Source organism: Sinocyclocheilus grahami, unplaced genomic scaffold (assembly GCF_001515645.1).
Source record: "Sinocyclocheilus grahami isolate Dianchi unplaced genomic scaffold, SAMN03320097.WGS_v1.1 scaffold8.1, whole genome shotgun sequence".
NCBI lineage: Eukaryota > Metazoa > Chordata > Actinopteri > Cypriniformes > Cyprinidae > Sinocyclocheilus > Sinocyclocheilus grahami.
This window is the reverse complement of record NW_015505187.1, coordinates 2930329-2947764: the sequence shown is the minus strand read 5'-3', so window position 1 is coordinate 2947764 and position 17436 is coordinate 2930329. Positions and strand designations below refer to the sequence as shown.

The window sequence follows — 17436 nt, the reverse complement described above, 5'->3', positions numbered from 1 at the left end:
TAAAGACTTTTTGGGCTTATATACATATTTTTTATTTACTGATTTATTTATTCATTCATTCTAAAAATGCAGGTTCCACAACAATATTCCAAACTTGTGTTCATTATTTACTTGATAAGGATTTTTAAATATATATTTTACTCACAATTTCATAAGCAGAAAACTGAATTAAAATAAGAAAGATCTTGATTTTTAGTTTTTTAGCTAATTTTAAGTCTGCTGAGGGCCCCTAGTGGGCCCCGGCCCCCAGGTTGAGAACCACTAGTCTTTGGTATGTCATTAGATAACTAGGTAAGTTTGCCTTCACTGGTTGGTCTGTTCTTTGTGTACTTTTATGTCATTACACAACACAAAAGTGGAAGTGTATAGCGTCTGTGTCCCCCTCTTTGATTATTTAATGGCCATACCTTTGAAATAGCACAATGCCTGGAGGTACTGTGTTTGTGGATATGGCCTGGTGTGTGCGAGCAGTTGTCTGAAAGCATGTAGGTAACTTCCGCCCATGGGTTGCACTGTGCAAATCTGTAAGATCGGTAAGTCCGCAGCTCTGCAGTGCCGCATCAATAAACACCATTCAAGAATATCAGATATGGCAGGGGGGCTCGGCCACTTAATGATACTGGTGATAAAGTCCTCAACTGAACCGAGGGAAACAAAATTACATCTTCCAGATCGTTAAATGTTATTAGATGTAATTTTTTCTTTCAAATTGAGCTGTGTGCACAGTGTTCTTGGTCTCTGGACTGCTCACCCCTGTAAAAAACAAAAAGAAAAAAACAGGATGGCTGACAAGATCTTTCGTGTAGGTTGCATGCTGTTTTTCTCACCAATTTTTCTTCCTGTTTTAACTAAAGACTGATTCGGCTTCCAGAGAAGTTAAATATAAACTTGCACTGCTGTTTTGTAAACAAACTCTATTATGCGACCACAAAACACTTACAGGAATAGTTTACCAAAATATCTAAATTCTTTCATCATTCACTCTCATCATTTCACTAAGACTTTCTTTCTTCAGTAAAACACAAAATGAGAAATTCTGAATAATGAGCTGGTTGTAGAGGTCTGCATTCCCGAATAAAACGCGGTATCGGTCGGTAACTCTGATGTAATTTGAATGGGAGCGGGCGGTCTAACAATATCCCGTTCCCGACGGCCATTCAGAACAGCATATCTGTGCTTTATTCTTATTGACCAATGCATGCATGCTTTCTGCATCACACATTTTATTTGCGGGGTCTGTGTCATAACGATGCTCAGAGCAGGCTGTACCGGTGGTAAATATATGGCCCTCAGACAGAACAGGCAGGTTGTTGATGAGTGACAGAGCAGAATAAGGATGGAGCAATGTGTGGATACGCTGTCCTTAAAGGACGTTCAACTCGGTTTTGTTTATATTTTTCTTAGCCTATAATTTTAAATGACAGATGTCGCATTAATTTATTTTTCTCTGCGACATTTTTCCTACGGTGTTAACATAAAAATGTCAAACGAATTTAGTATTTTGACAAGACGAATAGAAATAGCTAATAGGCTATTTTTGTACAACCTACACTTTTTTTCTCTCTGTGACACTTTTTCCTATTGTGTTGTAAATGTTAAACGAATTGTATCCTGACAAGATTAATAAAAATAAGAAATAAAATTTTTGTACAACATTTTTATTTCTCTGACACTTTTTTTCTACTGTGTAGCATAAAATATTAAACAAATTTTGTGGCTTAAGATAATTACTATAAATTCAAGTCAAAGTCAATAAATTCAAGACTTTTGACAAGGCAAATAAAATAACATACAATTTTGTGCAGACTTCCGGTGACCATACGGTTTTATATATACATATTTAAATATTAAATATTACATATTTTTACAGGACGCACCCTTCCCACGATTTCTATATTGCCTAAAATTAGGGCTGTGCAAATAATCAAATGCAATTTTCATGCGCATCTCATCAGTAAAGCCGGTTCTGTGATTAGTAGTAAATCTCCAGCACGTGCTTTCAGATGGAGCGGCATTTACTATACAGAGCCGTAGATCACTGACAAGCTATGCAAAATCGCGTTCATAATTGGCAATGTGATTTTGAACACGATTTTGCGTAGCTTGTCAGTGAACTACGGCAACGTGTAGTAAATGCCGCTCCATCTGAAAGCATGTGCTGGAGATTTACTACTAATCACAGAACCGGCTTTACTGACGAGATGAGCATGAAAATCGCATTTGATTATTTGCATAGCCCTACCTAAAATATCCAGGTTTCGGCTGTTTGCACTATGAAGATCGATCACTGTATGACATTATTTCACGAGAGCTATAGAGAGCAGAGCAGACGGCTCCTTATGCTTTCAAATCGCTCTCGTGGTAATTTGTTGTCATACAACGATCGGTGTACAGCTTCAAGTTGTACGAACGAGCGAACAAATACGTGCACATATTTGCATTGCTTTGATCGTTCTCACCTTCTCAGGCGCAATGCGCTACTATTGGTCGATTATGTACAATACCTGCAGGTCAAACTACTTTGGATGTTTTAGGCAATATAAAAATCCTGGCCAGGACATGTCCCATATAAATGGCACATATGGCCACCCTACAGTGCTGCAGACTACACATTTATTTGTTAGCCTATCTCTCTTTCTTTCAGTAGCGGAAATTTAAATGTGAGATTCTGGAAACGTGATCTAAATTTAGCAGGAACAGTCGGGTCGGGAAGAAAATGATTCTAAGCGGACAGCGGGTGAACAAAGAGTGAATATATAGTGGGAACGGGTGGGTGCGGAATATAACCTTGCGGGAATGGGCGGGAGCGGGACTAAAAAAATTGTCCCGCACAGACCTCTAGCTGGTTGTTCTTTTCCTTGGAATTACAGTGGATGAGACTGGGGAGTGAAGCTTTTCTGTAAATAAATGAAATAATTAATCACAAAAGTGATGCACAGACACAATTTTTTTATTTGGTCTATTGGCTTCGGAAAATTTGGAATATAGGATACTTTTTGGTGCTTCTGCATCTCTTTTGAAGCTTGAAAGCTTTATATTATCTGAATGAAAAAGTTTGGAAATAACATGGGGATGTGTAAATAATGACAGAATTTTTTGGGTGGACTAATTCTTGTTCGCAGGAGTCAGAATGAGCATTTATATTAAAATAAATGACTTGACTTGGAGTAGGAAACCCTTAAAAATAAACTAAACAGCGTGAAGCAATATGTCTGATTTTATCTGAATAAACACCATAATTACTCAACCCTTAAGTAGGCACACTGGAAAAGACTTTGAGTGAGTTATTCGATTATTTAGATTTTTACCAGTCACACGTCTTAAGAGAGCTGTAGGTGAGCATCATCACTTGTCTTCAGTGTCCTGCACTCTTCCAGATAAGGAGTGCAGCATGCCAGACCACCCATGGATGCGACATACACAGACAGAAGAACCCCCCTTCTGACCTCAAGCCTCAGTGTTTCACCACCGACAGCACCTCTGCTGCTGGGAAATGCTGGCACTGTCCCCTTGCACTCTCAACATTCTCCTGCCTCCCCTTCTAACTAATGGTCGACCGATATTGGTTTTTTGACAGCCGATGTCGATATCTTGGAAAAGCAGGGTGGCCGATGGCCGATATAAAGCCGATATCATTTTATTTATTTTAATTAATATTTAAGAAATTTTAAAATTGATTAAAAAATAAATGTGTTAAATAAACATACTTATACTTTAGATGACAAAGTATTTTTCACAAATAAATAAATATTTAATAAAAATATAATTAAAAAGGAAGTACACACTGTAACCAACAGGGCACTCAGTATTCTGGGAAGTTTGTGTGCATTAATCATATTTTTTCAAATAAAGCCAAGGTAACACTCATTTTACATACAGCACACAGTGAAAATGACATGAATATGACAGCGGGCAAATGCATAAAACGCAGCATAATTTAAAATCATGAGTTTAAAGTTTGTTAATCGCGTGTCTCCAGTGAAGCTGAACTATCCTCCTGTCCGTATTCAATTCACACGGTCCGACCGTCACGCAGAGGACATGCGATCATGCAGGATACACAGGGTGCGAATTACAGGGGGATTTGGGGGGGTCTGACCCCCTAATGAAGGCTTTAACCCCCCTGATGGACGTCAAAACTAGTTGTAGGGGGGGTCAGATAGAAAGAAGGCTAGCCTACGCATAATATGGAGATTTACTTGTAAATATTAATATGCATTTCTATAGTCCTAACTGATTTTAAAATATAATTTTGGCAGCTCCTGAAACGGGTCGTATTGACAGTACCTGAGCGGTTGAAGAATACGCTACAGCGCTCATTCAAAGACGTGCATTTATTGCTTGGACGGAGCAAGAACACATGTAGATTCAGTCGAGTGATAAAGTTTACCCTCTTCAACTTAATGCTGCTGAACTGAATTTATGGAGCAAACTATTTGCTAAAATATCCATAACATGAACAGCAAATACAAGCGCATGGTTCTGTCAGTCAGATGCGAGTGAAAGCTGCGTGTGTTACTATAACAAACACTGTGCTTTCTTTCAGAATCATCACTGGCTGGCAGAAAGACAAAAATTTTAGACACATTGTCAGTAATTTTACCAATGAAAATAAAGCCCTAGGAGAACTGTTGTGCGTCGAAGATCAACACACAGCGGTGTTTCATTAATGAATCCACGTTTTTTAACTGAATCGAGTGAATCAATGATTCAGTGAACTATTCATAAAGGCAGTCATTTGCTTAGTTTCTGAATGAATCAGCCGTTTGAACAAATCAATTGACTGAATGATTGACAGGGATTTGCCGCCACCTACTGGCGCATTTAGTTTTATATTCAGAGTATTGTTTCTTTTTCAAATAATTTTATATTTCACTATTTATTTGTATTTTTTGTTTAATTAAAATATTTCTTTCTAAAGCAACTTATATTTCAGCTACCTTTTTTAATGTCTATTCAGTGTTTTTTTCTAAATTAACACAATGATAAATATTATCTTTAATAATAACTTTATCTTTAATTGGCACATGATGTACATGTTAATCAATTAATCTAATTAATTTGAGATTAATTTGATTAATTAATCAGTCCATTATGTAATTAATTTTTTTTTAAATAATCACTTGACAGCCCTATTTAAAACATAAAAAAGTCCCGCCTTGAACGCATCGGCCAAACAGGAAAACTTATCGGCCAATGCCGATATTTAAAAAATGCCAAGTAGACCACTACTAGGGCCGCACAATTAATCGAATTTCTAATCGCAATTAAAATTATGGATGCCACAATTATGTAATCGTTCAAAGCGGCAATTAATCATTCAAAGTCCACTTATGTTATTCTGCACGCTTAAGATATGTTTTTTTCTTTCTACATGTTATCTACATGCTTTTCCATTGTTTTAGTTTTAGCATAACATTATAATACCATTCATATTTTTTACTTTTTTTATAATTTAAAGAAGAAACCAATCCAATGTATATTTGACATTTGAAGGCTTAATAATATAGAAAAGCACTAAAGGTTTTTCAGTTAGAGTGTTTTCAGCTTGTTTATTTTCATATAAAAGTACGGCATGCAGTTGCATCAAACAATGGTATAAACATCATTCAATGTAAATTGTGATAATCGTAATTAATAATCGCAATTACAATTTCAAGGGAATAATCGACAATTATGATTTTTGTCATAATCGTGCAGCCCTAACCACTACTTCTAACACACCGTGAGCCGTCAGTGGCCTGTTTACATTCCCTGACTTCTTAATCTCACACATACAAATCTTGAATGGGACAAGTACAGAGCTCTGGGGAATTTCACTATTAGACTGAACCGCTAAGCTTACTAAGAATGAAGATGAATATGCATGTGTGTGTCAGTGTAAGCATACAGTATGTAACAGGATGAAATGACAACGACCTCAAGATATTTTCCGGGAGACATTACTGCAAAAAAGTTAAAAGGTTTGTTTACCCAATTATTTATGTATATACACTGAACAATATTATAAACGCAACACTTTTGTTTTTGCCCCCATTTTTCATGAGCTGAACTCGAAGATCTAAGACTTTTTCGATGTACACAAAAGGCCTATTTCTCTCAAATATTGTTCACAGATCTGTCTAAATCTGTGTTAGTGAGCACTTCTCCTTTGCAGAGATAATCCATCCACCTCACAGGTGTGGCATATCAAGATGCTGATTAGACAGCATGATTATTGCACAGGTGTGCCTTAGACTGGCCACAATAAAAGGTCACTCTAAAATGTGCAGTTTTACTGTATTAGGGGGTCTGGGAGGGTCCGAAAACCAGTCAGTATCTGGTGTGACCATCATTTGCCTCACGCAGTGTAACACATCTCCTTCGCATAGAGTTGATCAGGTTGTTGATTGTGGCCTGTGGAATGCTGGTCCACTCCTCTTCAATGGCTGTGCGAAGTTGCTGGATATTGGCAGGAACTGGAATACGCTGTCATATCCCAAACATGCTCAATGGGTGACAGTTCTGGTGAGTATGCTGGCCATACAAGAACTGAGATGTTTTCAGCTTCCAGGAATTGTGTACAGATCCTTGCAACATGGGGCCGTGCATTATCATGCTGCAACATGAGGTGATGGTCGTGGATGAATGGCACAACAATGGGCCTCAGGATCTCGTCACGGTATCTCTGTGCATTCAAAATGCCATCAATAAAATGCACCTGTGTTCGTTGTCCATAACATACGCCTGCCCATACCATAACCCCACCGCCACCATGGGCCACTCGATCCACAACGCTGACATCAAATGGGGGCAAAAACAAAAGTGTTGCGTTTATAATTTTGTTCAGTGTATAAAGTCAAAAACAAGTGGAATATTCTTCAAAATATCCTCCTTTTGTTAGAAAGTCATACCGGTTTTAAACTACTGTATCCCCCTAGAAAAGTTATACTAAAAATTGAGCAACTGTGAGATCTGAGTTTAAGGGAGTCTGCTTGTCACTGGACAGTTAAACTGTCAACAAAAATGAGAGGTGTAAATACAGCAGCCGAATTACATCCTATTGTTGACAATCCAGTTTTGACAGTTAAGAGCATCTGGGGGATTTCACATAACTTTAATACAAAAGACAATTCACAGAGCGCAACAAAACACATTAAAGAAATATGTAAGATGGCAAATCAAACGGAAGATTTGCACAGGGCGAAAGACCCGTGTTCTTCTTAGAATAGGATTTTGCTGTCCTACTTCTACGCTGGATGCTAGAACAACATCTCAGACAAACCTCAGTTTCCACATGCAGTATAGAAGACTGTCTCCACTACCCCATATGCATTCAAAGCCAAGCACTCAAAGGAGGATTTTCAAAAAGCTGTTGGGATAATAAATAATGCAATAAATATGAGTAATAAAATATAACGCAATAATAGATGATTTATTTCAACAAAACATTTCTGGATCATTATTTTTGGATCTATATCAGCAGCTGTTTTATTTGATGATCTAAACACAACAAAAAGTGTTCACTCTGAACAAGAAGAGAATTCTTCATGTCCCAATTTTAGGCTTGTATAACAGTGAACAGCACCCTGTGGAGTCATTCCATTTTCAATTCAGTTGTTAAGTCAAGTGCGCGGAATGCAGAGCAAGGGAAGCTGAATTAGAGTACTGTTCTGATTTTCATTTACTGTACTAGAGTTGTGTAAGAGTTCATAGAAGTAGGTTTAAATTAGAAAACATTTCCTTATGCTTCTCATTTCCCAGACACAGAAGTTAATTAAAATACCCTGTTGTTTCCTTCTTTTTGTTCTCATGTATTTTCTCTCACCAAGCCTTCCACAGACGCACATTCTCAAACACACCTCACTGCCCTTGTTCTCAGGTGTATAAAGTGTATAGAGTCAGCCATAATCAGTTCACCAACCAGACCAACCACATATTTCCTCTGTTTACTACGGGATATTGCACTTACACAACCGTCATTTTTTACACTCTCTTAACACTGTAATGAGATGAGGCCCTTGCACACTGTAAATTACGCAGGCTCCTGTGTATGGCTTCTCTTACAGGCATCCAAAAGTGCTTCTACAGCACACTCGACTGTTACACATTAGCCATGAAGTTGTTCCATGGGTTTACTTTAAATATTGCTCTGCAGAGCTTTTGTTTGTTTGGAAACTTGATAAATTGCACCGGCAGATCACAACACCGCCAGCTGCACAGTAGACTGATGTCCTTGAATGCAAAGTTTGTCATGAGTTTGCTGTCCCACCACATGATTCAAATCAAACTGCAGCCGCATAAAGCCTGTGTCAACACCAAACAAGGTGAACATGCTGCCCTCTGTGGGAATGACTACAAACATGTCCAAACAGGCATGTGGGTATAAACAAATCCACATATACTGAATGAATGCACCCTGACATGCCATTGGATTACGATATTTACTAGCCCCACCAAAACTAGACTGTCAGGAGAACGTAAGTACTGCCTCAGGCTCTTCAGCCCTTTCAAAGTGAGCTGAAAGACCTGAGTGGACAAGCCCACATTAGGACTAATTATTCCCCTGTGATCAGTCAGGAAGGGACAGGTGGGACATTTCTTTAGGTAAGGAAACAGAAAAATATTTTTAAAAATCAGTCACATGATATACAATAACATTATTAATATTCAAATATAGCGCTTGCTCAGTTGAGCTTTAAGACCAGTCTTAACATTCTGCATTTTTAACAGCAAACTAAAGTGAAAAGACAAGTCTAGTCTTTCTTCTCACTAAAGGGCATGACACTTGAGTGAACAGTGTCTTAGGTCACAGAGCACTGAGTTAATAATAAAACACACTTCCCCTTTTTCTTGGCCCCGCTTCCCTGCAGCAACCCTGAACATGCTTGTGACCGCTGCACCAGAAACCCTGCTTAGTCAACCACGACCCTGCTTTGAAGTTAGCTCACACTTCCTGCAGGTTTCAAGAAAATCCAGCCTTTTAGGATCTGAAAATGAAGGAGGAATACTAAGGAGGTCACAAATGATGCAATGGTCAGGATGAGCTTACTAAACAGGAAAGTCTTTTCCCTACAGTCTATTTTCTTTCCTCCAGTTTTGACAAGCGGGTCTAGAAAAATCTCAAATTAATCTGCTTCGTGGGATTTTTGAAAGATTCTCACTTCCTTCACTCAAAAGCACCCCGCCTTCCTTCTGTCTCCGCTCTGGTTTCCAGCCAAATGTATGAAAATTGATTTCAGAAACCTTGGCATGCTTTTGTTTTGAATGGGAAAGAGTTCAGGGCAATCCATACGTGTCTATCATTTGCTAGCAACTGTGCTTTTTAATATAGTGGTGCCTGAGAAAAGAGCAGTAAAGCAGGGGGGAGACACCAGCCATCTATCTGTAATGGAGCATCACACGTGGGGGATAGGGAGTTAGTGTTCTGCACCGCTCCACTACACACAAGGGTTTCTCAGGTGGCCGAATCTCCCCCGCAAACACCCCCTAAAATTGCCTTCATGCCTCATTTCACAGATAGAGATCTTAATAGCCTCAACAAAACTACTACAACAGCTCGTTCGCAAACTGGAAGTATCAGCCACATGAATGACATGGTTTGTAATGATACACTAGCCATGCTCAAGCAGTACACAATTCAGCAGTGTGAGTTTTCCTGCAGATATTAAAGGGATAGTTTAGTCAAAAAGTTAAATTCTGTCATTATTACGTCCCTCTCATATTGTATGACTTAGCTACTTCATTCTGTGGTTAAAAATTTTTTTTACTTCGTTTGGAATGACTTAAGGTAAGTAAATAAGAGAATTTTCATTTTTGAAAATAAATAAATCCAAATTTATACATATGTACTACAGCTTAACTGCTACCACATAGAATACAAATGTCTAGACATGACAGATCTATGGCACCTGCTAAAATTTAGCAGTGGTCAACCAGGCCTCTAGCTGATCTATTTCCAAACATGCATGAAATCATAATTCCACAAGAACCGTTACCAGCTTGAGGCAACATAAGAGCCACCTGTAGAGCGAATCAGTACCTGCTCTAAACACCAACCCAAACACAGCACATTTTGAATGCCATCATCAGTCTCACTGACCTTGCAGATCTTGCTCTCCTCTGCCTCTCTGCTGCTGCGTGCCAAAGTTGTGGCTGGAGCTGGGACCAAGCTTGACCTCCTATCATGGATCTCCGTCTTGAGTGACAGCTGACAGGAGAGCAAAGAAGATTCCGTGACTCTGAGCTCCGAGCTCCTGGGTGTCAGTCCATGTGCCATGCTGCTTCTCCCAGGGTTGGGGATGGGCAGTGCAGTGTGGATGGGTTTGGACCCCACAGCTGGCTGCCGGAGTTTCGATGCAACTCCAACTACCGGCATAGTCCCTCAGAGTGCAAATCGCAGACAGAAATAAGGAAGGGAAAAAAGTGGAGGAGTTGTCTCTCGTGGCTTTCTCCCACAAGCGAGAGAGAGAGAGAGACGAGAGCCCTGTGTCTGCTCTTGACGTCTCGCAGGGACAGTAAGAGGTGGGAGGGGGGCGATTGGTCTCTTAGAGAGTGCTGCTAGCGGGAGAGAGCACGGACACGCTCATTCTGTTGCCGACAGCGTGTGCTGCTCTCAGTAACTGAGAAGGCTCCTCCACTACACATTCTCCCCTCCTCCTCTCTCTCTTCCACTCCTCCTCTGACAGACTACAAAACCAAACAGCTCTCGGGGGCGTGAACTTCCCTGGAAGGTAACCACCAGTCTGCTCTCCTCACTGCCTGATTACCCAGACCTGAGTCTCTCTCACATGCACACACATGGATCTAACTCTCTGGTTCCTCCTCTGTCATTTGAAGAACATTCCACAACAGCGCGTCACACTCCGACTGCAACTGTCAAAACAGTCTCTTGGTAACCCAGCTCAGATCGGTGGACATAGACACCTCACACTGGCTGCAGCTGCAACAACTGAATCCTGTGATGAAAGAATGAGTGCAAAAAGAACACTCCAAAGACAGGGGAAACGTTTGAGGTTGTTTGGAGTGAAAGTAAGTCTGTATATACAGTATGTAACGGCCAACACAAACAGATGTTAGAGAAGGTCTACTCTCTTTAATCCCGGAAACAATCCACACTAAAGTTGTTTGTCTAGTTCCCTGGATTTAGCTGTCAAACTCCAATTCGCTGTGTCTAGCTTCCTTTTTTTTGTGCTGTCAACTTTACTTTCACTCTCATCTCATCTATCATCCCCACCCAGTTCATGGAAATAGTTGGTGAAGAATCAGAAAGACAGGAAGGCTCGGAGACAGTGGACTGACAACAGAATTTGTGTTGGACTGTTTGCATAGCATTTGTGGCGGGTGAAGAGGAGAATCTGACAGTGGCGCTGACAGCACTGGTACCGACCTCCCTGCTAATTCATGTCAAATAAATAATCAGGGCATTTTCTTATGTTTAGCCCAGGAGATATGATTAATTTCACATGAACAGAGGATAAACAAATCATTGCCCATGATCACTGAACAGTCTGTCATTTTGTACCTGGCAAAATGCCTGCATACATGGATTTTCAACTGTGGTGTGAAACTGAGCAGCCCTTGATGTATTAAAGACTTTATTAAGTGGGCAAAATATGACATGTACCATGGTTTTTAACAGCCGTTAGCCCGGTGTGAGACTTGAAAGGGAGTGAATGTTTTATATGGAAAGAGCCCATCTGGTTCAGTTTAAAAGCAGGGATGTGTGGAGGAACAGCAAGGATTTCCACCACATCGGAGCACTTTAACACTGCAACATCCAGTTCCTAAGTCTACTCTGAGCACCTAAAGTTTATTTAATACCTCAAGGGATAGACTCAACACTCACAAAACTAAGCCTATGTGTATGTCTGTTTGGTATATTTAGAATCAAGTGCATTTAATTAGATGATGAACATGTTCCTCCTTCATTAACATCATATTTTACTGTAGAGTGCAATCCAACGATTCTGCAAAGCAATGAATGACACCTATACCTTCAATCTGAGAAAATGATATACAATTATATATTGAAAGAAACTGCTGTGATTTACTCAGAGGATCACATGTTACTGAACGCTCCAGGCAGGAGGTCGAATTCAACACAACAGCAAAACTGGAATTTAATTTTCATGTCTTCCTTGCAGAGTTCACCAAGCTACTCTGGAAAAGCACTGCTGAAAGCTGTACTTCCAGCAACCTGTGTTTTCCGAATGCACTGCGGTGAAGCTGAGCTAAAGGTCTGCCTTGGAGAAGCCAAAGTCAACAGGAGCAGAGTAACCTCCAGGTTCAGTTCCATCTGAGCTCGGTAGGTCATGGCTAGTGCGCTGTTCAGACATTCAACAGCATTTCTCCACATCAGAGCCAATACTCTTAGCGAGCTGGTTATGCGGGGACAAAGATCATAAAACATGATGAGGATTTTGATGGGAATGACAGCAATATTATTGTTGATGCCGCAGGGCAATGATGGTAATCATAGAGTTCGCTCCCTCTGGCTTGTCCAGTGAGGCACAGTTGACAACTGTGGCCTGTACCTCTGAAGTACCATAATTCCTACAACAAACAATGCATTTTATGAGATTGGGCATGGGCAATGCTCCTTGGAAGAGGCTAGGAGCCCTGACAAGAGCTAAATTTACAGCCTCAATCTCTATTTCTGAATGTGGGCTTAGCAGAGTTGCTCCATTCTAGGTGGCCTCCAAAGCCACAGTGGAGTATCTTGTGGCAGGGAAAAAGGGCATTCCAACAGGACCGGGGGAAGGGGTGGGCTGAGGGAGAAACCTCAAGATTTTCGGGTTGGGGGGAGAATTATGGAAGACCCAAAAGCCACAGCCCAAGAGAGGAAATAGGAACTCAGCATCTCAAGACTCAAACCTCCTGGCCAAGCATCATAGTGTGTGATTAAGTCAACTTTGACTGCTTTCACGAAAGAGCCTGGAAGGAAATCTGCTGCTGTGTTTGCTGAGATACTCTCTTTTCTTTCTGTCTGATAAAAACAGGGCAGCATTATACAATGAGCCCAAGCACGCATTGGGAAATCTCCAGCTGACTTGCTCCCGGTTGCCACATTCATCCATGAATCGGAATATCATGAGAGGCCTGAGGCTTTGCACTGACAGGTTGCAGAAAAAGAAATACCAGGCAGAAACAAAGCAGTGGTTCCTGATTATACGGAACATCCCTGCGTGGGACCTGACGTCAGAGAGTGGCCTGCACTCCCTGTGAAAACAAGCAGAGAGGGAGAGACGGGCAGAAAGAGAGACTGAAAAAAAGAACGAGAGAGGGGTTGACCCTCTTGCATCCCCTCTGGACCCTCCCCTGTCAAAACAAATCCCTTGAGAGGCTGATAGTCACGCACCTGGTCCCCACCACAAGCACATGCTTATCTCGCCTCTGCATAAAGGATGGAATGGAAAACAAAACACAGAAACAGGGTGCTGGAGTCATGGATTCCTACTCCCCAGTCAACCTTTGATGCCCTCCATGGGCTCTCACCCTCTGCCTGATGGGCTACAGGCTCCAGAGATAAGCTTTATATGGCACTATGATGGTATTCATTTTTCATCATTAGCATCAGAAGAGTGCTTCTTAAGATTCTTTTACCATGCTAATCCTCAAGAAGACTTCTAGTCTGGAGTGAATCATAGAGTATCAAGACATGACAAGGGTTAGAGGTGATGGAAGTACATCTATTCAATATATTATTTGTCGTTTCTTCTTCGTATTGAAGTCTTGAGCTCTTAAGGCCACCCTGATGGAGACAAGTAGTGAAACAGATTGAAACAATTCATTTTAGTGGGAGCAATTGCGCTCCATTTCGAATTCAAAGGGGTCGGAACAAATGGAATGTGAACTATCCTTTTTCAGACAGCCAAATTTATAAACACGCATTTAGCAAAAACGTCAAAGAAATTCCAGCTGCCCGGAGAACATGTTTGGAGCGGGTGGCTTGGCCACAACCCAGAAAGGAGTGGGTGGAAACAACACTACATTGAATCAAAGCCGCATCCTGCTTCCCAGCAGGAAATCTTCTACTTTCACCCAGAAACAGTGCTGCCACTTTCCTACTTAGTGGTCAACTTCGTGAAAATTAGATGGAAATGAAAACAACTGATTAGTTGGATCACAAGAGCATTATGAATTACAATGTTTAATCTTCATTATCCTAACCAATATTCATACAGTGGCTTCAACTTAGAATCTAAAGGTCAATGGAAAATGCCCTTTTTATTAGAAATAAACATTACTTACTTAATTACAAACATTATAATGTTGGGCAATTCTAATGAAAACTATATAGAAAAATGAGCTATATAAATAAAAATACATTGATACTGTAGATCATTCAGAGAGAGCAGACAGGTTCCTGTAATGCTTCTCTGAGCCTCAATATCAAACCTTAACATATTGCATCCGCACACACACAGCTGGTTCATCAGTAAATAGTCTAGTCTTTTCACATCAACACTAACACACCAGCCTGCATTCCAAGGTGGCTTATCCTGGCACAAGTTGCTTTTAACAAACAGCATGGAGTCACAGCCATCCAATGCCTTACAGGGTAAAAGCATTCACCAAAGCCAAGGATGGGTGGCTGACAAACGACAGCTAAACCTAACCTCATATAGTAATAAAAACGGTGAGACCCTTCAGCACTAAATAAAGAGTCAATAAAGTGTATTTTATATTTCAGTCTTAACAGAACAACAGCAGATTTCATTCAAAAAATAATAATAATAATACTGTTTAATCTTCATTATCCTAACCAATATTCACACAGTGGCTTCAACTTAGAATCTAAAGGTCAATGGAAAATGCCATTTTTATTAGAAATAAACATTACTTACTTAATTACAAACATTATAATGTTGGGCAATTCTAATGAAAACTATATAGAAAAATGAGCTATATAAATAAAAATACATTGATACTGTAGATCATTCAGAGAGAGCAGACAGGTTCCTGTAATGCTTCTCTGAGCCTCAATATCAAACCTTAACATATTGCATCCGCACACACACAGCTGGTTCATCAGTAAATAGTCTAGTCTTTTCACATCAACACTAACACACCAGCCTGCATTCCAAGGTGGCTTATCCTGGCACAAGTTGCTTTTAACAAACAGCATGGAGTCACAGCCATCCAATGCCTTACAGGGTAAAAGCATTCACCAAAGCCAAGGATGGGTGGCTGACAAACGACAGCTAAACCTAACCTCATATAGTAATAAAAACGGTGAGACCCTTCAGCACTAAATAAAGAGTCAATAAAGTGTATTTTATATTTCAGTCTTAACAGAACAACAGCAGATTTCATTCAAAAAATAATAATAATAATGATAACAATTAATTAAATAATTTAAAAAAATTAAAAAAATCAGGTGGTCAGTTAATCACAATAATTATATGATTTATTATTCTAATTATTTATTATTTATTTATATATATATATATATATATATGTGTATATATACATATATAAACAAAGAACCAAGTATATAAGCAAGATAAAATCAGGTGGTCAATTAGTCACCTATATGAAAAAGTAATAAAATAAATAACACAAAATTAAATAAATAACCTTAAATAACATAATAAATAAAAATAAAAAGAATATACATCCGCTTCCAAAAAAAACTAGGCGGTCAATTGATCAACTATACAACAATAACAACATAAAACAATAAATAAATACATTATTTTATAACTAAAATAAACAGCTGCAAAAATGTGTCCATCTAGAATTAATGCTACTTACATTTAGACAACTTAAAGGTAAGGTAGTAAAAACAGCCTGTTTAATCAAATACAGCCATTTAAAACTATAGTTACTTTGAACAGTTTCTGGTGCAAGAATTCTTATTAGTATGCTTTAATGGGGGGGGATGCTATGAATAGAAAGGGCCTCTGATACATGACATGTCTATAAATTTTGGAGCCTCCAAGTTGTGTTTAGAGCACACTCTCCCCCTATGTAAACAGGTCTGTTGCATCTGTTCTTATTTTAAACATTCTTTTATACTAGAGCGGCCCTCCTCTCCCCCCAGCTTCATTATAGTGTTTGCTGTGGATATCAGCATGTGTGCCTTGTAAATAGCACTCAGTCTCACAGTTTCTCCATGCGATAAACATACAGTGCTGTCACCTGTGGCTGCATCTCCTGCTCATTACAGATCGCTCATAACACTGGAGCTGTGCTCACAGAGAGAGAGATACTGATTAAAGGCTCGGGAAACGAGCCCGCGCTCCTGTGGTACTCCGCTATCAGTTCCTTACACCGGCCTCAGCTCCGCAGCACCAGATGTGGAGACACTGGGTCATTACTGGAGGCCTCCCATGTGGTGCGTGCTAACTGTCTTCCAGCTCATTACTCCAAACACTCACTGCTCTACGCCGGGGTGTTTGGCTCGTCTGGAAACTTAATCTTGATGAGTTTGCGGTTTCTGAGCCCAGTCTGCACACTGACCACTTCAGGACTACGAGAGGCTGGTCTAAGTCTTAGACGGTACACCCACAGACGTTTAAGAATCAAGTAATGTGTACCCTGTTGAAAAAAAAGCCTAAAGAAGGCTTTTCCTTCCTGCCAGGCTTCTTAACCAGTTAAACATCAAAGAATGTGCTGGTCGACCAGTTGTAGCAGCTAAATCTTGCTGGTGAACAGCATGGCTTAAGGTTCAGGAATCAGACTACCAGAAAACCAACACTAACCAGTAGAAACAAGCTTTTCTTTGAGACATGTATCTTAAGATGTACATCATCATGCTCTCATACAATTTCAGATTACATTTTTAAATAATTTTTTTATTCAATGGAAATATCAGGTAGTACTGGATATTTATTTGTTTTATTATTAAGTATTTCAATATTACCTTCTGCAAATCCTCAATTTTTATGACTGTTGGTAATTTTGTTTTGACATTTTTATTGACTTTTTAATATTTCTATGTAGCTTTATGCTTTATTCTTATTAAATTATACTAAAAGGGGCCATCTGAGGTTGAGCGAATTATATGAAGATTGAGTGGATGTGAGAAACACCATGTGATTACAGAGGCATAAAACTTGTTAATGCTAACTAGTGGCTGATTTCTTTCAAATTTCTCACAGACCTTTAGGACCATAAGTCAAACATGCCCACCGAGTTTCGTTCTGATCAGCCTTCGTTAACCTTGTCTAATAGGTGCTTAAACTTCATTGGCCAATGGAAGCCATGTTTTTTGAGAAACGCGAATGTCCTCATAGACCCTTGTGGCACTTTGGATACTGCATATCAATTTTCAAGTCAACTGGACAAATTGTTGCATAGATATAGCAGTTTTTATGTTTTTCCCCTCTTGTAGCGCCACCAAGTGGCCAAGCTCCACAGTTTTAGTAAAAATGGCCCTGCCCCTTTTGAACGTTTTCAAAATTGTTTTTTTTTTTGGTAATTATTTATTTTCACTGTCCAGAGAATCTT

General features: G+C 39.6%; 1 protein-coding gene across 1 annotated transcript in view; it reads right to left on the bottom strand.

Annotated features, from left to right (window-relative positions):
• The window catches only part of nav3 (neuron navigator 3), a 176939-nt gene extending 166513 nt beyond the window's left edge, over window positions 1-10426 (bottom strand). The window contains 1 exon segment of the mRNA XM_016279507.1: window positions 10082-10426. Within this exon segment, the coding sequence (XP_016134993.1) occupies window positions 10082-10357 (276 nt within the window). The 5' untranslated portion in view covers window positions 10358-10426.
• Window positions 10427-17436: the final 7010 nt, after the last annotated feature.